The sequence below is a fragment of the Camelina sativa genome, chromosome 1 (assembly GCF_030686135.1).
Source record: "Camelina sativa cultivar CO46 ecotype springtype chromosome 1, ASM3068613v1".
Lineage (NCBI taxonomy): Eukaryota > Viridiplantae > Streptophyta > Magnoliopsida > Brassicales > Brassicaceae > Camelina > Camelina sativa.
The window spans coordinates 6676370-6696100 of record NC_141880.1 but is presented as its reverse complement, the minus strand read 5'-3'; the positions used below and the strand labels follow the sequence as shown (position 1 = coordinate 6696100).

The following is a 19731-nucleotide window of genomic DNA, read 5'->3' as shown; positions in this document are numbered from 1 at the left end:
AATTAATGGGTGTGCTTAATTTATTACAAAGAAAAAAGCCATTTGTGTGTACGATACTAGTATTTGATTGAAGAGAATCAAATTTTCAATATTGGTAATTTTGTGTTGTAATGGGAAAAGATTTTGAAAAAGAAAAATCAAAGCTTACTAAGAAGAGCAGAAACATTGGGTATGACTTTGACGCTAAGAGGGGACATCCACAACCTTCCTGTGGCTATGATTTCTCCACTTGTTTCTCTTCTGATCTCAATCACAACTGATTTTAATCCTCCATTACTCCCATTCACTCTTGCTTCTATCTCTACCGTTTCCTGCGATTTGTATAATTATTACTACTAATAATAGTAATAATGCACTTACCTAATTTAGTAATTTTCATGTTTCATCTAATGTATATACATAAAACATAACAAAAACGTGAGAAAAATGAGTGATAGGAAAGCGAACTTGAATCTTGGCCCTTGAATAAAACGAGGAGTTAAGATCAAGAGAGGAATTTAGTCCGTCGCCGGTGGAGTATACAGCAGCAGCTCCGATCGAATCCATTACCGCCGTCATCACTCCGGCGTGCCAAGCTCCATCTTCTCCCTAAAAATCATCTTTCATTGTTAGTAAAAAGATTTAAAAACTCAGATTCGATTCGATGGATGAGTAAGTTTTGTTACGTACCGCGACACGATCTGTGACGAGTAGTTTACATCGTAAGACTCCTTTCCCGACATGGATGAGTTCTAAGCCTTGCAAGATTAATCCCTCGAACTCGCTTTTGCCCTTGCCTTCTGCTATCTCTTCGAGATACGATGATGTCGTTTTAAGGACCGTGGAATCTACCATCTCTCATTTACGTGCTCGTTACAAAATAACTTGCAAGTCGAATATATGATCGGATCGATCGCTAGAGTTAATTACCACTATAACCTTTGTGTTTGTGGAATGATTACTGATGATTAGCGGCCTTAATGATTTACCGACAGTATCCTCCTTTTCACACTTAACGATTGTTACGTTCAGCACGTTAAACATAGAAATATATATTATATAGTATAATGGAGATTAATTTCCAAATAGTTTGGTCTTGACTCTTGACATTATTTAGTCAAGTACATCATTATACAGATACTTTTAAAAAAAAGGAAAATACATTTATGATTTATGATTTATGATTTATGATTTATGATTAATGATTTATGCATGTGTAATAGAATCAAAGAACAATGAGTAACAGAGAAGTCCATGGTTGTCTGAGAATTTATTCTTGATTATCCAGAGATTTCTTTAGCTCTTTCTTGTTCACCTGCAATTCGAAATATTACTTCAAAAGCTAAGAATGATTCTCTTATTTGATTACATCAAACAAATTTTCATTCAGGGGAAAAATATAGCTACCTTTCCCATGGCGTTGCGGGGCAAGCTCTCCCATATTAGTAACCGCGTTGGTAGCTGAAAAGATAAGACTATATTATCAGCAAGAAAATAAGTAGTTTGACAAGACTGTCGGATAACATTTTGGCATATTTTGAGTACCTTGTAAGGTGCAAGCTTGTCTTTAGCCCAACCGCTCAGTTCTTCTAAGGTCATTACAGGTTTTGACTCGTCTTCTCTTCTCTTCTTTGCTTCTGTCTCTGCTACAATTATCACAGTAACGGCTTCCCCATAATCTTTGTCTGTTAACCCCAACACGCAACATTCTGCAACCGTAGGGTGCTGCATAACACATCCCAGAGATTTCATTCAACGAGATCAAATTATTTCAGTTTAGTAATCTAAAGTTCTATTTCCTATCTCCAAAGGAGAAAAATAGCTTCTGATACTCAAGAGACCCAAAAAAACGCAAATGGATGTTTACCTCGAGAAGGGTTGATTCGATTTCCAAGGCAGATAACTTGTATCCTCCAACCTTCATAATGTCAGCGCTATTGCCTGATCATTACCAGAGAAGAAGAAGAAGAAGAAGATATTAAGAGAAAACCACAAACTACTCTTAATTTGTATTTGAATGTATTTATTGGTTCTGCTTACGTCCTAGAATCACGTAATATCCATCCTCATCCACTCTACCAGCATCTCCCGTCTTGAAGTATCCATCTTCCGTAAATGATTCTTTAGTCACTTCTGGAAGATTCCAGTACTCCTTAAACAAAGATGGGCTTTTAACACAAATCTCACCCACTCCATTCGAATCATTTTCATCTTCTTTAATTTTGGCCTATCATGTTGACACACTTTTTCAGTATCATAATTTCATGTCAACAGTATTAGTACCTCAGCTGTGTGGCATTGGTTAAAAGGTATTGAATTTGGAACTAAGAGAAAGAGGATCTCACTGACCTCTACACCAGGAAGCGGTTTGCCGACAGTACCTGCCTTCCGTTCGCCCCGTAAGGGGTTCGATATTGCCATTACAAACTGAAAATATTTGACAAATTTTTTAATTCGGTAGAAGTAGCTACTAAGAACAGGCTTTGTCTAAGGTATTGTATTATTGTAACTAAAAGAGACAGGAAAATCTACTTACTTCAGTCATGCCATATCTTTCCAAAAGACGATGACCAGTGATACTTTCCCATTGATGCATGACTGGTCGAGGGAGAGCAGAGGAGCCAGACATCTAAGAAATGAATTTTATCCGCAAATATGTAAGCACTTATTCCACCAGAATTTGAAAATAGAACAGCCGTCTAAGCATATACATTTATAATCAATAAGCTGGATTTGCGTTTTTAGGAGATATGTGGTTGCTTACCATTAGGCGAAGCTTCCGTGCAGCAGAAGCACTAGAGTCCTGCATTTCTTTATCCATTGCTTCATAACCTTGTATCAACCGAGTATACATGGTTGGGACCTGTTTATCACAAAATTCACTATAACCACTGGAAAGTAGCTAAATCTTTATATGATTTTCTTTTTTGCCTCAAGTTAAATTTCTCTTAAGCAAAATATGTTTGCCTTTCATATCTAGAGGGCCAGAAGCAAATTGGAAAGTGATCGACTCAGCCAAAACTATGGTACAAAGTAAAATTGAGTTATCTGGCGCTGAATACTTCCCTCGAATCAGATATGAACCCAAAATATAAACATTAAAACATATACAAAATAAGCTTGCTATATTGGTTCAAGAAAAGGCTGATACAACTTGAAATCAACGCTTAACTTGACGCAGGGACAACTAATTCATGAATTAGAAATCTTTTTGAAGGAATAAAATCAAAAAACGAAGACTTACTCCAGTGAATACAGTTATGGCGTCGTCACTTTTTTCATCATTAACGGGATATGATTCACGCCATCTACGCCAGATTCCGCTAACACTAAATTTGGGCAAAAACTCAACCTTCAAAGAGAAATGTAAACATCAACTAAAAACCTATAACGAGCTTGATGTTTTCAGACGTTAAATGCATTTTGAAAGAGCTAGCTAAAGCAAATACTGATAGTATAAGTTACCGAAGATCGCGCGTAAAGAGGAGCAAATAAAGCGTTAAAAAGCCCATGAACATGATGTAGTGGGAGGCAGTGGAGAATATGATCCGCAGATGTGTACTCCCAAGCTTCAGTTAACATTTTAACCTGCACATATAAAAGCTTATAACTTATAAAGTGGTGCATCATAATTTCGCTTACTCACTGGAGAGACAGAGAAATACACTAAAGCTCATAAGATGATCACAATTTTTATCAATTTAACATATGCAGCAACATTCTAATGCAGGTTAAAAGGATTTTAAACATGACGTGAGCTACATATGGAGTTCGGATATATACGTGGGAATTGATGCTGTTGTGGGTATGGACAACTCCTTTTGGCTTACCAGTTGTACCACTAGTGTAGACGATCAATGCTGGTTCATCTGCACAAATATAGGCTGATGTAATGCAGAAAAACAGACCAATAATTGCCTAGATGTATGGGAGCAGAAATTAAAAGTGTAGCTTCAAATATAAATTCATCATTTCAGGACAATTCAGAATTTACCTAGAAATTTTCCTTCTGTTTCGAAACTATTGTCCTGAAGCTGATTGCTAGCAACAGTTTCCGAAGTTGAGTTAACAACAAGAGGAATTAGATGATATTGAGCGCCACTCTTTGCTGCAATAGTTTTCATAGTTTCACTATGGTCCTCTGTACTCAATAACAGAGATATATCCTAGAAACCATAAACAATGATGTTACAGTCCCAAGAAAATGTTAATAATTCTTACTCAATAGTAAAGAGCAGCATAAGGCACACTTCTAAGCTTGAATAATGAATATGGTAAAAAACAGAGCCAACCAGAATAACCTAAGCCCCCTACAATCTTTTCTACTTAATTCTACTTTTTGGTCATGATGGAAAACAACTGAGGCAATAAACCAAGAGCTTGGATATGGTTCTGAGATCACAAAACTAAGATCAAAAATACCTTACGAACTAACAACTAGTTTCTTGAAGATTGTGTGGCCATAACCGAAACTATACATGAAGAAAATAGAAAGACAAATAGGAAGACATACCGAATCATTCATCACATGTAAGAGTTCAGCTTCTGGATAGCTAAGTGCAAGTGGAACCGCTACACCACCACTAAACCATGTTCCCAGGACTCCAGCAACAAACTCAGCAGAAGGTTTTGCCACAATTCCAATTCTAGCTCCCTTAAGACTACCAAACCCTTCATACTTCTTAGTTTCACCTCCCTAGGAGAGAAGAGAAAAAAAGTCAATTAAAAACAAAAAAAAGCTTGTGATTGGCTTCAAGTAGATATATATGGCCACAAACTTCAAACCAATCACCATACATTTAAAGAATCATCTTTGCAGAATAATTTAGATATGCTCAAGGCAGACGATATGAGCTGGCCATAAGAGTAACTCTTTCCATCGGCTTTAATCGCAATCCTATCACAGGAACTAGAAGAGCCTTCTGAACAAGCTGCTTTAAACACTTCCATGAGTGAACCAGACTGTGATGCTGCAACATTTGATTACACAGACAATTTCAGGTTAAAGAGATATCACATGGATCAATACATAAATCAATAAAGAGAAGAATTTGGTGATGCTGGAAATTTTGCAATAAATTAAGACGAAAATAACATAATTGTTCTTATATCCGGATCATCAACGTTTATATATGGAAAGCACGAATCTTTGAGACATTTCGTCGAACATGTAACATGCGTGGACCGAAAGAAAAAAAAGATGAAGAGCGAGATCACAGAAGTGTAAACTGGGGGAAAGAGAGAACTTACAGAAGCGATGACGATTAGAATGGAAGAATCGAAACCCAGAATTGAGAAACGAAGTAGAAGCAGGCTGGAATCGAGGAAGACGACGACGACAGGAGAGAATTGCGTAGCAGTTGATGTGGTTGAGTCGATGGGTTGTAATTAAAGACAAAGAGTAGTTGAAACTCTTTAATGCCGCAGCGGTCATTTTTAGGTTTGCAGTAATGTAATGTTTATATTCGCTCAAAGATTTCAACCTTTTTTTTTTCTGTAGTCGTAGAGTCAAATTACGTAGCCGTTCATCTTAGGTTGCAATCGCGAAAAAAAAAACAAAAAAAAAAAACTTTTTTCGTGGATCATGAAATAGCGACTGAAGCGTTTGACGACTTTATTCTCTTCGGAGACAATTCAGCCACGTGCATGATTCTGACGATGAAAAAGCGAGGATGGTTTCTGTTTTGTTCTGTCGTTTTGTATCTTTGGGTAAATTATGAATGAAGTTGAGAGAAGGAGAAGAAGAAGAAGAAACCCACTTTTATTTTACTTTTGGTTAATTACTGATTAGCTCTTTTACCACTTGATTTTATCATGTACTAGGTCATTAATTTCATTTTAAGTAAGGACCATCAGAAGAAATACATTAAACTGAAAAATAAAAGTGCATCAGAAATTCAGAATATTGCAGCTCCACTGGTGTGATCCTGACCGTTGAATATTAACAGTTTTTTAGTGGGTTAGCTAAACATTTTACACACGGCATTCATTGATTTGAACTTTGTTGGTAGATTTTTTTTTTAATTAAATGCCAACATGCAATTAATGTCTTCAGACTTCAATCAACTATTTCCGACCCTGCCTAACTTCCAAAAAAATAATTTTTATGGAACTATTATTAGTACTTTATTTGACTTTAGTGTCTTTTAATTAAAATATACTGTATTAGGATTTATTAAATCTATAAAACAAAATGTTAAAGCAGCACACATACCAAATCTTTACCTGTTTTTTTTTACTCATATATAAAAAAAAAGTAACAAAATACAAGAATTTAACTAGTCATAAATAAAATATTTTTTAGTAACAAAAAAAATTAGAATAATTATTCACATGGAAAACAAAACATATCAAATCTTTTTTATTTTATTTGATCAGATCAAAAGGACTTTGTCATCTTTTAGGTCCCGGGTTCGAATAGAAGAGAGGGCTACAAAAAGCAATTAAAAGAATCTTGTGTCATCTTCCTAAGCTCGTTCCCTCCACAATTTCACTCGCTCTCGATTTTGAATACCTTCGCGTTGTTCTCAGAAAGCCTTTTTGGTTTCTTTCTGAGGGAAAAAAACCCTAGAAGCTGGCAAAACAAAAAAAAAACACGCGAGTGACGATCATCGTTCCGATTAGAATCCAGCAATCCATTTTCTTCTGATATCTCCCAGCCATGGCGACTCTCCCATTCGCTGATCTGATTTAAGAATCGACGACGCTCTTCTGATGGTTTCTCACCTATCATGCTCAATTCGGTTTGCCAAATTGGGGAAATAGCTTCTGGTGAAGAATCGATATGACAGATAAGGTAGATTCCGGCGAATTCGCGACAGAGAAGAACCCTAAGGAGCTCGTTTCTACCAAATTGGAGTTATCTTCCGTCATCTCGGATTCGAATGTAGAAGAACTTCCTCCGATTTCTCGGTATTGTTCCAATCTCTCTCTGCCATAATTTTCGTTGTTTGAGTAATTCCGTTGCAGAATCGACTTTGATTGGTCTTTTAAATTGAATCAGAGAGCCTTCAGAAACAAAGGATACTACAGATCAGGATGGTGTTAATACTGTGAGGAAGAACAAAGGATGTAGATGCAAGCAGTCCAAATGTTTAAAGTTGTAAGTTCATCTCACGAATCCTGGAAATTGCTATTGTTAAGCTGATAGAGATTTCTAATATATAATGTTGAATTGAGATTTCTGAGTTCATCTGCTTTATGATTTATTGTGATGGCTTTAAATTAAGCTTGAATGATGCATTATTGGATGTTTTGTTTTGACCCTTGGTTATTAGGTACTGTGATTGCTTTGCATCAGGAGTGGTATGTACCGACTGTGATTGTGCTGATTGTCATAACAACTCTGACAACTCTGATGCCAGAGAAGCAGCTCTGAAGAGTGTATTAGGTCGCAACCCAAATGCCTTTAATGGAAAGTCTTTCACCAGCCTAATTGACAAGCAGGTATCTTCTTTAAAACCTCTCACTTCAAGAGGTATGTTTCACATCTTTTCTGATTTGTAAGTATTTGGCATGATTTGTATGCTTTGTATTTTAGTGTACGGCTGCACCTGATACTAAACTTGGACTGCTTTCGAGAGGCTGCAAATGCAAAAGAACCAGGTGTTTGAAGAAGTACTGTGAATGCTTTCAGGCTAATGTTCTGTGCTCAGACAACTGTAAATGCATCGACTGCAAGAATGTTGCTGAAGTTTTCCAGCCTTCTGTTTTTGCCCCGGGACTAAACAACGGGAAGCTTCACCAAGGATGTGATAATCCAGAGAAGAATATTGTACGTGAGAACATTGTCAGTTCTCTAGGATTCATTTCTTCTAGCAGAGACAGTGTCGGCTTTAACAGCAGTCACATCACTGCTGGCAGTATGAATAATGCACCTGGGTTTTCTGCTCACAATTCCCCGCAGGTATACCAAAGAAGAAGACACCGAGAGCTACCTCAGGCAAGTGATACATACTTCTACCTGCTTCGTAACAAATATGCACTTATTGGGTTTTAAATCCACAAAACTCATTTTTTTCTCTGTTCGGAATAGCAGCGTAGTTCTTGTCCAGCTCTGTTATTCTCGATACCTGACCATTCCATTCAAAATGCTCTGGGTTCCCCTATCTCTAGCTCTCCCTCTCCTAAGCTTCCTTACAGGTTCTTTTTTGCACTTCTTAAATGATATTTCCTCATCCTTCACCTCATTATATTAGGTGTTTTCTTAACTGTATTTTCATTGTAACACCAGTAAGAAAAAGCCACCGCTGGGATATACTTCCACACTTGTTCCGGACTTGGGAGATATATGCTCACTTCTCTTAGTAGCATCTGAATCCACTACAGTCGATGCAGGTATCAATTGTGTCTTAAAAAATCTAAACTTTATTAGATCTACCATCCTGTCTTTGCTTGGTTTCATCAAACATACTTCCTTCAAAATTGTAGAAGACCAGAACAGGATTTGTATAAAGACTGATGATAAGGTAGGCAACAAGTGCACTGAGCTATTGTGTGAGTCTGAGAGCGGTAATGTAGAAGAAGAAATACAATCATTTGGAAGATTGATCGAACTGATAGATGCTCAATACAATGGAGAGGAAGGTTCTAATAAGTGTAAGACCAAGACAGGTGTCCACGAAACAGATATATACATAGAGCAGGAAAGGGCAGTGCTTGCAACTTTCAGAGACTGTCTCCAGAAGTTCATCAAATCGATACTGGATTCATAAGAGGTAATAATAGTTGCATCTCATTTTGTTGATCCATCCATCCTCAAAGTCCAGGTACTACACTTATAGTTGAGAGCTGAATCATAATTAGCCATGAAGCTGAGACAGATAAACACAAACTAACAATTTTTAACCACAATAAACACAAATCAATATAGGAATGGAGATAATCAAATTAAATACCTAAATTTACTACTCCAGATTTTATTATAATGAATAACCAAATTAATAGAGCGATGACTGATTAAGAGCACACTAATCAAATACTAATACATTTTCTCGATCTAAAATATCTCTCACTCCCAAATAGCAACCTCCATGAATCCATCCTCCGTTGCACATCCCCTAAACATCCCATTGGAGTTAAAACCACAAACCACCTCTCCTTTATTCGACACAGCGATGAGTCCAGCGAACCCTTCGTCTAGTCGATGCTTGATAACATAATCAACCGCTTCTTGGAGGTTAAGTCCTTTGTACTCCATAACAGCCGACACATCACGAGCTAGCGTCGCTCTTATGATGGCTTCTCCTTCTCCGGTACATGACACACCACAGAGCTCAGACGCGTACGTCCCGGCTCCTATAAGCGGGGAGTCACCGATCCTTCCCATCATCTTGTTCATCAGACCACCTGTTGATGTCCCGGCTGCACACCGTCCTTCCCCGTCTACCACCACGCATCCGACTGTCTCCGGCGCGTAAATGCTGATCGGAAGACCGTTCATTTGGATAGGACTGTCTGTTGCAGCTGCACCGGCGCAACCCATGGGTGGAATCCGGTAATCAAACTGGTGAAAACAAAAAGTTAGTTAATGAAGAAACGTGCGATGAATAAATGAACGGTGAAAGATTTAGTCAATCCGATGGTTATATACCAAGATGGAGTTAGCTTCCTTGGCCAACTTGAGCATTCCTACGTTGTCGTCCGTGACGAAGTAATCGTTGTCCACAATTTCAACTCCCTTTTTCCAAAAAAAGAACCAATCAATCATGTCAGTATGTCACACTTAAAAGTTTAAACCGACTGGTTAGAAATAAAAAGAGATGGAGGGGAGGGGGGGGCAAAAGAGTAAATAAGAAGAAACCTGTTTACGGGCGAAATCCTCAGCGCCTGAGAAAGCAAGGTAAGAGTGGGGAGATTTGTCCATGACTAGACGAGCAAGAGATATTGGATTCTTCACGGTGGTTATCCCTGAAACGGCACCGCATCGTCTCTTCGTACCGTCCATTATACTAGCTTCCATCTCAACCGTTCCTTTCTCCGTCAAAGCAGATCCACGGCCTGAATTAAACAGAGGATCTGTCTCCAATTCTCTAATCTGTGTTCATCGTTACAAAAAAATAAAAAAGTTCAGCAAAACAACGTAGAAGAGTTAATGAAAAATAATAATTATGAGAGAAGAGAACGTGTAACGTACGACGAGCTCAACGACGTCAATGGCAGAGACATTAGAACGCAAAGCAACTATGCCGAGGTTAAGACAACGAGTCAAAAGCTGTTTGGCCTCTTCTTGTCTCTCAGCCGGAAGATTAGGATCGACTCCAGCACCACCGTGTACTGCGATTGCCCACCCACCCATAATTATTATGTCTATCCCTATCTCTCTCTCTCTTTATTAATGAAGATATGTGTCTCACAAGTTTAAAACCGAGAATGATGGGAGAAACGTAGAGTCGCATTAGGTCATTTATATAGGCCTTTTACGAGAGCAAGCAGGAACCCACATTTTTGTTTCGTTTTTTTATTATTAATTCACGTCTTTTTTTTTTTTTTTTAATTAATAATTACTGTACACCCCAACCTGATTTTTATTTTTTATCCTTATTTCATTGTTTCTTTTTTGTTACTGAAAAAGGAAAATATCTTCCTTATATATATTTTTGTTTCCTTTTCAGTTAATTTGTCAAACAATTCTTCTCTTTTCAAATTAACCACTTTAAATCAATTTGGGATTTATTTTAAACATTTTTTTTTCTTTTGAATTGATATATCTATTTAGTATTTACCAATTTAATTGCGATTGTTAACATTATGTTTTTTCTACTATGCTGATATCTTAAACTATACAAAGAAGTCTCCTTCGGAACTTGCAGCTGTTATGTTGAACTCCACGTCAGGTCTATACCATGCATGAAGGGAGCGATAACTATTGGTTGTTAACTTGTTATCCATTTTTTTCTATTATATTCTTCCGTTTTTCTCACAGTTGTCTTATTATACCATGCAGAACATGGAGGAGTGTTTTTAACCTTTTTATTATATGATCAAATGTGTTTTTGAGATAAAATAACTGTTTTCTCACAACTTGTCAAATAAAGAAATTAAAACTCCAAGTTGGAATGCAATTTCTCTTCCGTATGTTTTTATCGTTAATTGTGTGCTAATCGCGTCAATACTCATAGCTCAATATTATGTGTAAAGTTTATCTTCTCGATTACAATATTTGGGTCCAACTCGACAGGTATATCACACAAAATTCCTATTTTTATTATTAATCTTACGTAATTGTATGCATCATATATTTCCACATATCAGATGTATATCGATATATATACATCGAAACAAGTCATCTTTTTTGCGTCAGATACGCACCAAAACATTTCCTCATATAGTCATATGCATCGAATCTATACAAGACTTTTCTTTTGTAAACATAATGTTTATAAAATATAAATAACTGATCCAAAAAGATTAGACAAATGTCGACAAGTTGATTGGTGTATACTAGTAGTGGTATATAAAATCATTCCCAAGTCCCAACGCAATTCGATTCGAGTTTCCTATAGGTGAAGTTGTGAAAGTAGTTGTGTGGCACGCACTTGCTAGTAATTAGCAGAATCCTATGCATTATGCATTAGCAATATTAGTTATTTACCGCAGGATTTGTGTCTAAACCCATATGTTTATTTATTGTTGGCTAGTCACATCTCTCTTGTCCCTCTCGCCACAAGTTGAAATCTCCGAGATTTTCTCTCCATGTGTGGAAAAAGACAGAGCCTAGTGACTTTGGTTTGTGGATTCCAATAGATTCCATCACGTGACAAATTAACACCATTTAGAAAGACGTCTATTCTCTTTAGTGCCTCTCCCATCTCTAGGGGTCAATGAGATCCCTCTCCCCAACTCTCGTGGAATCTTGTCCTCTCAACAATGTTTTGATGACCCCACTTTTGTCTTCGTGTATACGAGCTTAACAAAATGAATTTTGGTTCTCTCCTATCAATTACTCATTCCGTTTCAAAATATAGGATGTTTTAGTGAAAACACACATATTAAAAAATAGTTACTTTTAAAAAGTTCAACCAATCATAAACAAATCTACATAATATAAAATATAAATTTAATCTAAAAATTACATAAAAAATTGGAAACATCCTATATTATGAAACAAAATATTTCTCTAAAAATCATATATTATGAAACGGAGAGAGTACTTTTTATAGAAAAATATTTTCGAATACCTAAAAAGTATTAGTCCAAGAAACACGAGACTAATTGCAATAACAAATGTTAATTTTACTTCATCTCTTTCTTTAATAGAGCTATAATTTATAAGTTTTTAGCCCTTTGTTAAAAAATGGTTTGTGAAAGATCTTTTTGTATGATTCATTTAAAATATCTCTGAAACGGTGCAAAACAGACAAATCGATTATAATATAACTAAGTGATCTTTATTAATACGAAAAAAAAAAACAAAACAAAATAAACATAAAGAAGTATTAGATCAAACTGGATGCCAGGAAAAAATTGTAGTATTAGATAATGATCGATACTAGTCTGTCTGTGCAATAATATTCTTAAGATATATCTGAATTTGTTTGACAAAAAAGATATATCTGAATTTAAAACAGAAACAAGTTAAACCACACTTGAATGCAATATATCATATGTGGTGTTTAAAGACACAGCACGCCGCAATTTTATACATGCTAAATGATGAATTATGTTTATAGATGGCAGAACAGAACCACCCACGATCGCTGCTTTTCCGTCTCTCCATTCATAACAGATACCACCAATAGAAGCCAAACATGACACCTTGAGGTTATCTAGCTATGTTTTTCTTTTCTTCGTGTGTGGTAAAAGTTACTAAGAAGTAAGATCATAGGCCAAATAAAAGTGGTGAGTCAAGAAATCTATGAAAAATCAAATAAGACCTATATAAAGGTTGTTCAGAGAACTTGTGACCGGCTGGTTGTTTCGTATATCTAAAAAACTTTGGGGCTTTTTTTACAAAATAAACACAAAGAAGGAGCCCCAAAAAAAAAAAAAAAAAAATCTCAAAAGACTTGCGTTTCCGACGTGTAACTTGTTTTTAGTTTAGAACCTCACAGGAGAGATAGGCTTATCTTACTAGATTCCACGTGGCATTTTCCAACTGGCGTAAGTAAATATTCGAGAAGGAAATCTCTAAGAAGACGAAGATCAAAATCCACTCATCTTGACGATCAAAGGCTATCTCTCTTAACCAAATTCACAACAAAGAAAGAATAGTGATCGAAGCTCATGGCGTCTCTTGCAACTGTCGCCGCAGTGAAACCATCAGCCGCCGTAAAGGGCCTTGGCGGTAGCTCACTCGCTGGAGCTAAGCTCTCCGTCAAGCCTTCCCGCCTGAGTTTCAAACCTAAATCCATCCGGTAATCAAAAACTCTTTATGCTACTAAAACCACACTTCCATAGTTCATAATTAATTTGCATATAGTTTCAATTAGCTTGAGCTAGGTTCTTCATTTTGTAATAGGGCTAATGGTGTAGTGGCTAAGTATGGAGACAAAAGTGTCTACTTTGACTTAGAAGATTTGGGTAACACAACAGGTCAATGGGACTTATACGGCTCTGATGCTCCTTCTCCTTACAACCCTCTTCAGGTTTATTTCATCTCTTACCACAAATTTTTTAACGTTTAATACTTCAATCAAACAGTATTGTGTGACAAGATTCTCTATCTTCTTTGCTTACTCGTAGAGCAAGTTCTTTGAGACTTTCGCTGCTCCATTCACAAAGAGAGGATTGCTCCTCAAGTTCTTGATCATTGGAGGAGGCTCTTTGCTTACTTACGTCAGCGCTAACTCCACCGGAGATGTTCTTCCCATCAAGAGAGGTCCTCAGGAGAAGCCTAAGCTTGGTCCTCGCGGCAAGCTCTAATTTATTTATATTCTTGTTTTCTTTCTCTTCCTCCTCCTAAAAACTCACAACATTTCTCAATACTGCAAACCCTTTTAAAATGATTTTGTGTATATTCTGTTTCTCTCTTACATTTGAAATGTTTTCTCTTCCCCTAGTTTTACAAAACGAACTCTTTTTATTCATTCAAGAGTATCGCCCCGCCCCTGGACTTCTTGTGTTTCCAAGAGATTCAAGATAAATAGCTGTCTTCTTGTTGTTAGCCATGATCATGCTTGACACTCTGGTCAACAGTTTCTTGCCTGAATCTTTTAATGGTGCGTCGCTCTTTTCTTTCTTCATTGGTTCATTAGTTTCGATATTCCATTGCATTACCTGAGACAGTGAGATCGTAGGCTTCTGCTTCTTCGGTCTCTCCTCTAAAAGACAAAAGTTTTGTGCTTCTTCCTTCTTTGGACTCTCTGTTTCCTTCACTATATATCTCTTACAAACCGCGGGTTCAGGTTCTTGCGTTAGCTGATCAGCTTCAAGAACATCTTCTATTCTTGACCTTACCGTGTGCGCCAAGCTCTCTAGAACTCTCGAGTAACTCTCCAATATAGCTAATCCTATATCCTGCAAAAAAACCAAATTAAAGATTTATCTTAAAACAGAACACAAACAATTATATGTGTAATGTGATTTGGTATAGATTACTTTGTTGAATTGAATCTTGCTGATGTCAAGTGTGGATTGAGAGGTCCCTGGGAATTCTTGTTTGATAAGTTGCAAGATGGTTTCTGCTCTTTCTTCTAACTGTTGTCTCTTCTCCATACTTAAATTTGTACTCCATATTGGAGACGACGACTTGTTATCTTTCTGCACTATCTTTCTCTTCCATATCACACCCGAAGCTTCGAATTTGTTCTTTAAATCAAGAATCTTGTGCTCTGATGATAAATCCATTTCAAGAAGGAACTGCTCTGCATCAAACATGTCTAATGTTATCATTTTGTAGATCATGTCCCCAAGACTAGCTTTCCCATTCTGCAGTAAAGCAAAAAATAAGACATCAATAAGGATACCAAATCAAAAAGGAACCAACGGCGATGATTCTTGATGTGTCGATAGGTCTAAGGGTTTAGGGGGGTATAGAGTCAATACCTTAGGAAGTGAGTCAATGTAGCTCTCAGGGATCTCCATTTCAGATAGAGCTTCAGCGTTTATGGCCATTGCGAATTTTAGCACTTGGCTCACACATTCTTTCTGACTCAGTAGAAACCTTTGTGACGTTTCAGATAAGCCTTTAGTTGGAACTTTCACTATAGGGAGCCACCATTTATCGTCACTCCTGGTCGAGTTACTGTTTTCAGATTCCGGAGAATCGGTTGTGAGATAATAGAACTCATCTTGATCTTTAAATTTATCAAGACAATCCTGCATAATTTGTGACATTTCACAACCTTTAATCTTTTTGATGCAAAACGCAAAGAGGCAATTTAAAGTATGTGTTTTAACTTACAATGAGCATTGCATCGAGTTTCTTAAGAGTAGGAATGTTGGAGACAAGATCTGTTCTCTGTTTTGTAGTCATTACCTATAAAAGGAAAGATTAAGAATTCAGACACACAGACACATAAACTATAATTAGAAGGGGGACATATATTTTCAGAAACCTCCATGGAAGATCCATTCTCGTTAGTCTGGTGTGATGGAGAGAATTCAACTATATGATCAGTAACAGAGAGAAGCCATCCGATTTCTCTTCCCCACAGCTCTTTTCTATCCTCAGATATTGGCTCTAAACGTCGTAGCTCTCCAAACGCAGAAGCTGAAAGATTTGTGATTGCGTTTGATAATGCCAAAGCTGACGAGACACCTTTGCTTCCTCCTGACATGTCTTCTCCTAAAAGCAGTTTCGCAAACTTTTCTTGCATCTGCTCCTTTTCTGTGTAATGCAAAATAACAATGACTTGAATTAGCTTGCGGCCCACGAAACCTTATTTAGTAATGAAACATAGACATAAGCATTAATACAAATGTTTTTGTCTTCTCTTGCCTGAATCTTTCTGTAATTTTTCGTCAGTTTCGTCACGCGTCTGAGGTAGCTCATCCTTAGCCAGAGGCAGTCGAAGCGGTAACACCGTCAGTACGCTTGAGGCAGCCGTTTTCTTGAAAACGGTGGCATCTTCAATGTCTGGATCTTCAATTCTCATGGCGGAATCTGAGTTCCATCTCTTGAAATGCCTTGAAGATGAGCTCTTCTCCTTCACGTTCTCTAAATCTAACAATCTCGACTTGTAGCCATCTTGTTCTTTATCACCACCGGCTCTCACCATTTCCATGATTTTCTTAAATCTAACGAGAGATTCTCTGCCTTTTGATCTCTCTATTTTTTCCTCTTGAAACAAATAGGAGTTTTTAGGCGGGAGAGACATTAAGAAAGAACAAAAGAAGAAGTAACAACAAAGCTGTTTTTGATGTGATTTACATAGGAATTAGAAGAAACAAACTTGTTAAAACTCATGAACGAAACCGTATGGTAATAATAATATTAGAGGGAGCAAGCATGGCAAATCCAGAATAGCTTTTCTTGTGAGATTGACTTCTGTTGATGCCTCGTTATATTACTAACTAACTAACCGATTTGTTGTCCCTCTCGATTTGATTTCTCATTTACAGTTTTATAAACCAATTTAGGATTAAAGTTTTCATTTTTCACTTTACTATTTATAAACTGTAACCACGTAAGTATTTATGCACTTTTTGCATTTGAAGTTTTACTGAGATATCTATTTCGATTTTTTTTGCTTTATATGCTACATTATAGTTTTTCTAATTCTACTTTTAAATGATTTGATATGCCACACCGAGGTAGTACTTTTTTTTGTTTTGTTTTTAATTTATAGGTATATTTCTCTTAATTAGTCCGAAAAGCCATTGAATTATCTGAATGGAACCACTCATATAATCCCCAAAATGATACAACATCTCACAATTTTATTGGAAACTAGATCTATTTACAAAAGGGAAAACAGAAATAAAGAACAGCTTCCTACACAAACAAAGCTACTTAACATGGATGTGAGTTACTGATATAGAAACGAAAGACTAAAGAGTGGTGGCGCCTTTGAAGATGAGGAAGTTGAGAGTTCCCAAATGAAAATAGATGAAAGTCCCTTTAGAATGTGTGAAGAAGCACCCAAAATTGGTTCCCACCACACATTGCCATCCACTTCCATATCTCTCATCAAACTCCTGATGATTTTGAAAAAAAGTTAACACCAATTAAGTTTTATATTAGCCAGAGAAGAACAAAAGCTACTAAACTAATGAACCTTCTTGATGTGAGCAGCGATGGATGTACAGTCAAAGACATCAAAAAGATCTAGAGATTGAGAAGCAATCCTCATTGCTTGCATTTGCATCTTCACTGGCATGTCTGTCTCTTCCACCTTGGCTTTCCCTTCCAACATATTTTCTAACTATATATCCCAACTCAAAAAGACTCAAGATTTCTATAAATCAAAAAACAAGAACTGATTCCTTTTTTGAAGATAAGTGACATAAGTCGTAAGGAGAAGATAAAATGAAACGTATATCAGTATATGTCACCTTTTAATTTGGACAGGTTCTAGGGTGACAATCTGATCACATGTTCTGTCTCTTGTCGTATTCTCTTTATTCCTGAGTTTAAGGAAATACGTTAGATAAGAAGATTTTTTCTTCTTCTATTAGGTCACAGTTTTAAAGAGAGAAAATACTAACTGTGAAAACCATAAATATAGATGATCGGCTCTGTTCTGATTTTGATAATTGCGACAAGAGCAATACGAAAATAAGGACGTGTGTGTGTGATGATGATTGATGAGTCATCAGAGTTGTGGGGAATGATGTGTCTGACGTGTGTCCACGTTGTTTTCAGACCTCTGATTTTGAAAGGATAACGATGGAGAGGCTCATGTGTATCCCCATCATATCAATTCTCTTCTGATTTTGGGAGTTACTCTGAAACTTGCATGTGATCATCATATTAATGCGTCACTCTGTTTCGTTTCTTGTTAAATGGGCCGACAAAACTAAGGCCCAACCTTTAAGTCGGCGTAAATCATACAAAATTTTCTGTTTTTAATTATCAAACGAAACCTATAAATCGTTTAAAAAAAAAGAAAAAAAAAAAAGGCATCTGCCGAATATGGATTGGACCGTGATTTCGAGATTTGGGGCTGAACATCACGAGACGTTATGCCGTGCGGTGAAAGATTACTGGCGTCGACTGGATGAATCCGATGTATGTGTAATCCTTTCTTTCTTTTTTTGGAATTTTTATTTAATTTTAGGATTTGTTTGCTGGAGTTGAAGATATTCTTCCTTAGGTTGTCACACAGAATTAACCCTAGAGCTGTTCTGTTGCTACGTGATTTTTTTTTTTTCCCCCTAATTAGCGTTTCGATATCGAGGGAATCAAAGCACCACCAGGGGCCATTCCAATGATACCCTACGACTGTCAACGGGATCTTCTTGATCCATTGGTCAAGCGTTATGCTAGTGCGGGGCTTCATCGTTATATGTTGGAGGTAATGAAGAAGAACTTGTCTCCCCCATCATATTCATATCCATCTCTTCTTGCTTGGTGTGTTGATATATCAACTTCCAGCAGCATGCTTGTCGTATATATATATATATATATATATGATCACATTCAACTTCTTCTTATTTCCCAGGGGACAAACTTCAAGCTCGAGGCCGTTACGAAATTCAACAAGTTGCAGAATTTTGTGTCCCCTTACTACATCACTTTGCTTGCACAAGATTCAGTTAGCGGTTCGCATCAAACTTTTCAGGTTCTAGTTGATGAAAAAGGTGTCGGCAGGTTGGACATGGTCGTTGAAATTGCTAGACCTAAAGGTAAAAACATCAATTGTTCGCTTTTCACTACAAAAAAAAATCTCACTCTTGCTGATTAATATTGTTGCTTGTTGCATATATATATATATATATATATATAGGTGTGACCACTAAGGAACCAATCATATCTAGTATTTCAGTGGGTGATGAATTTCCTCAGTGGCCGGATTCTTTCAGTGATTCAAAACGATTTTACGTGGTGAAGGAATCGGAGTTGCAAAACAATGATTGGATTTATCTGTATTTGGAACTTGTACTCTGTGCAATTGAGAGGGTCGGAATCTCAGATAGCGTTCTGTCCAAGCTGAGGATTGTGAAAGCGGTGATAGAAACCAATTAAGGAAGATATGCTGCCGCCAAATGAGAGACTAAACGCCAAAACTGCAGTGGTCTACATAACTTTTAAGGGCATGGCCAAGGCTCAGGTTGCTGGTGAGCATGATGAACGTAAAGCTATTGTTAGAAGAATCTTTAATGAGGATACAGGACGATTGTCTCTCACGGGTCGCTTGATTGGAGAAAATCCATACATAGACATTAACCCTGTTACTTTTTTTCAACTCTCCCGCGCTTACAGACGCTGTGCGTCGTGCTCCGCTGCCGCCGTATATGCGTTAACCTTAATAGTTTGATGGCAAGAGATTTGTTTTCAAATATGGATCAGATAAATTAATCAGTTTTTAATGTGTTTCGCCGAAGTATGTGGAGATCTGTCGGATGATCATATTTTCTATGTTGTTTCATAAATTAACAACCTGAATACAAGAGAAAAAAAAAAAAATCTAAATTATTATTTTGGTTTTGCTTTTGGCAGAGTCTATAGAAGTAGAGATGAGCACAATCAAATTTAATACACCTTATAACTCATAAACAATACAAACTTATGGATTAAGGATTCTTTTGTAGGTACAAAGTAGCCTGTCCAATTTGACAATTTAACTTCTTTCATATTAGAGAGCTTTTGTTTTTATAAAGACACCTTAAAGTTAAAATCAACTAGTACTGTACAACCTTAGTTCCATC

General features: G+C 36.8%; 7 protein-coding genes and 1 pseudogene across 9 annotated transcripts; 3 read left to right on the top strand and 5 right to left on the bottom strand.

The window, feature by feature from the left end:
- Positions 1-41: 41 nt before the first annotated feature.
- Positions 42-1009, bottom strand: LOC104781022 (uncharacterized). Its single transcript, XM_010505592.3, has 3 exons — positions 670-1009; positions 448-588; positions 42-311 (listed from the first exon to the last, which is right to left on the bottom strand). Exons 1-3 carry the CDS (start codon positions 832-834, stop codon positions 138-140), a joined length of 480 nt encoding a protein of 159 aa, XP_010503894.1. The 5' UTR covers positions 835-1009; the 3' UTR covers positions 42-137.
- Positions 1010-1015: 6 nt separating this feature from the next.
- Positions 1016-5805, bottom strand: LOC104781031 (malonate--CoA ligase). Its single transcript, XM_010505604.3, has 15 exons — positions 5230-5805; positions 4777-4949; positions 4493-4675; positions 3974-4145; positions 3763-3848; positions 3445-3567; positions 3224-3331; positions 2744-2842; positions 2516-2608; positions 2329-2406; positions 2020-2206; positions 1847-1920; positions 1525-1704; positions 1387-1440; positions 1016-1294 (listed from the first exon to the last, which is right to left on the bottom strand). Exons 1-15 carry the CDS (start codon positions 5411-5413, stop codon positions 1250-1252), a joined length of 1839 nt encoding a protein of 612 aa, XP_010503906.2. The 5' UTR covers positions 5414-5805; the 3' UTR covers positions 1016-1249.
- Positions 5806-6310: 505 nt separating this feature from the next.
- LOC104781005 (protein tesmin/TSO1-like CXC 8) lies at positions 6311-8881 on the top strand. Its single transcript, XM_087507289.1, has 7 exons — positions 6311-6891; positions 6983-7081; positions 7257-7425; positions 7520-7921; positions 8018-8121; positions 8213-8316; positions 8410-8881. The coding sequence occupies exons 1-7, from the start codon at positions 6764-6766 to the stop codon at positions 8691-8693; spliced, it is 1290 nt and encodes a 429-aa protein (XP_087363415.1). The 5' UTR covers positions 6311-6763; the 3' UTR covers positions 8694-8881.
- On the bottom strand, positions 8803-10425 carry LOC104781013 (putative isoaspartyl peptidase/L-asparaginase 2). Its single transcript, XM_010505582.3, has 4 exons — positions 10115-10425; positions 9782-10015; positions 9572-9658; positions 8803-9484 (listed from the first exon to the last, which is right to left on the bottom strand). Exons 1-4 carry the CDS (start codon positions 10274-10276, stop codon positions 8990-8992), a joined length of 978 nt encoding a protein of 325 aa, XP_010503884.1. The 5' UTR covers positions 10277-10425; the 3' UTR covers positions 8803-8989.
- Positions 10426-12439: 2014 nt separating this feature from the next.
- Positions 12440-13922, top strand: LOC104780986 (photosystem I reaction center subunit VI-1, chloroplastic). The gene is made up of 3 exons (XM_010505548.3): positions 12440-13334; positions 13439-13565; positions 13663-13922. Exons 1-3 carry the CDS (start codon positions 13204-13206, stop codon positions 13840-13842), a joined length of 438 nt encoding a protein of 145 aa, XP_010503850.1. The 5' UTR covers positions 12440-13203; the 3' UTR covers positions 13843-13922.
- LOC104780997 (rop guanine nucleotide exchange factor 13-like) lies at positions 13661-16139 on the bottom strand. The gene is made up of 6 exons (XM_019246611.2): positions 15860-16139; positions 15477-15748; positions 15323-15397; positions 14965-15237; positions 14518-14847; positions 13661-14436 (listed from the first exon to the last, which is right to left on the bottom strand). Exons 1-6 carry the CDS (start codon positions 16137-16139, stop codon positions 14008-14010), a joined length of 1659 nt encoding a protein of 552 aa, XP_019102156.1. The 3' UTR covers positions 13661-14007.
- Positions 16140-16745: 606 nt separating this feature from the next.
- LOC104780977 (dynein light chain 1, cytoplasmic-like) lies at positions 16746-17687 on the bottom strand. Of its 2 annotated transcripts, XM_019240288.2 has the most exons (4): positions 17569-17687; positions 17416-17487; positions 17139-17318; positions 16746-17058 (listed from the first exon to the last, which is right to left on the bottom strand). In XM_019240288.2, exons 3-4 carry the CDS (start codon positions 17274-17276, stop codon positions 16912-16914), a joined length of 285 nt encoding a protein of 94 aa, XP_019095833.1. In that variant the 5' UTR covers positions 17277-17318; positions 17416-17487; positions 17569-17687; the 3' UTR covers positions 16746-16911. The 2 variants fall into 2 exon arrangements, with proteins under 2 accessions (XP_019095833.1, XP_019095817.1); XM_019240272.2 differs by lacking the exon at positions 17569-17687 and having other exon boundaries at positions 17416-17543.
- Positions 17688-17966: 279 nt separating this feature from the next.
- Positions 17967-19415, top strand: LOC104780968 (UPF0725 protein At1g02770-like; annotated as a pseudogene). Its single transcript, XR_015595305.1, has 4 exons — positions 17967-18091; positions 18246-18377; positions 18525-18708; positions 18810-19415. The product of XR_015595305.1 is annotated as a UPF0725 protein At1g02770-like (transcript).
- Positions 19416-19731: the final 316 nt, after the last annotated feature.

Coding starts and splice junctions, on each gene's coding strand:
- LOC104781022 (XM_010505592.3), bottom strand. CDS start 834: ATGGTAGATTCCACGGTCCTTAAAACGACATCATCGTATCTCGAAGAG. Junction 589..669: donor TCGTCACAGATCGTGTCGCG/GTACGTAACAAA, acceptor GATGATTTTTAG/GGAGAAGATGGAGCTTGGCA. Junction 312..447: donor ATTCAAGGGCCAAGATTCAA/GTTCGCTTTCCT, acceptor TACAAATCGCAG/GAAACGGTAGAGATAGAAGC.
- LOC104780986 (XM_010505548.3), top strand. CDS start 13,204: ATGGCGTCTCTTGCAACTGTCGCCGCAGTGAAACCATCAGCCGCCGTA. Junction 13,335..13,438: donor TTCAAACCTAAATCCATCCG/GTAATCAAAAAC, acceptor ATTTTGTAATAG/GGCTAATGGTGTAGTGGCTA. Junction 13,566..13,662: donor CTCCTTACAACCCTCTTCAG/GTTTATTTCATC, acceptor GCTTACTCGTAG/AGCAAGTTCTTTGAGACTTT.
- LOC104780997 (XM_019246611.2), bottom strand. CDS start 16,139: ATGGTGAGAGCCGGTGGTGATAAAGAACAAGATGGCTACAAGTCGAGA. Junction 15,749..15,859: donor AAAATTACAGAAAGATTCAG/GCAAGAGAAGAC, acceptor TGCATTACACAG/AAAAGGAGCAGATGCAAGAA. Junction 14,848..14,964: donor ACATTGACTCACTTCCTAAG/GTATTGACTCTA, acceptor GCTTTACTGCAG/AATGGGAAAGCTAGTCTTGG.
- LOC104781031 (XM_010505604.3), bottom strand. CDS start 5,413: ATGACCGCTGCGGCATTAAAGAGTTTCAACTACTCTTTGTCTTTAATT. Junction 3,849..3,973: donor AACAGAAGGAAAATTTCTAG/GTAAATTCTGAA, acceptor ATATTTGTGCAG/ATGAACCAGCATTGATCGTC. Junction 2,609..2,743: donor CACGGAAGCTTCGCCTAATG/GTAAGCAACCAC, acceptor TTCATTTCTTAG/ATGTCTGGCTCCTCTGCTCT.
- LOC104780977 (XM_019240288.2), bottom strand. CDS start 17,276: ATGTTGGAAGGGAAAGCCAAGGTGGAAGAGACAGACATGCCAGTGAAG. Junction 17,059..17,138: donor TCGCTGCTCACATCAAGAAG/GTTCATTAGTTT, acceptor CAAAATCATCAG/GAGTTTGATGAGAGATATGG.
- LOC104781005 (XM_087507289.1), top strand. CDS start 6,764: ATGACAGATAAGGTAGATTCCGGCGAATTCGCGACAGAGAAGAACCCT. Junction 7,082..7,256: donor CAGTCCAAATGTTTAAAGTT/GTAAGTTCATCT, acceptor CTTGGTTATTAG/GTACTGTGATTGCTTTGCAT. Junction 8,317..8,409: donor ATCCACTACAGTCGATGCAG/GTATCAATTGTG, acceptor TCAAAATTGTAG/AAGACCAGAACAGGATTTGT.
- LOC104781013 (XM_010505582.3), bottom strand. CDS start 10,276: ATGGGTGGGTGGGCAATCGCAGTACACGGTGGTGCTGGAGTCGATCCT. Junction 9,659..9,781: donor AGGATTTCGCCCGTAAACAG/GTTTCTTCTTAT, acceptor TTTTGGAAAAAG/GGAGTTGAAATTGTGGACAA. Junction 9,485..9,571: donor AGGAAGCTAACTCCATCTTG/GTATATAACCAT, acceptor TGTTTTCACCAG/TTTGATTACCGGATTCCACC.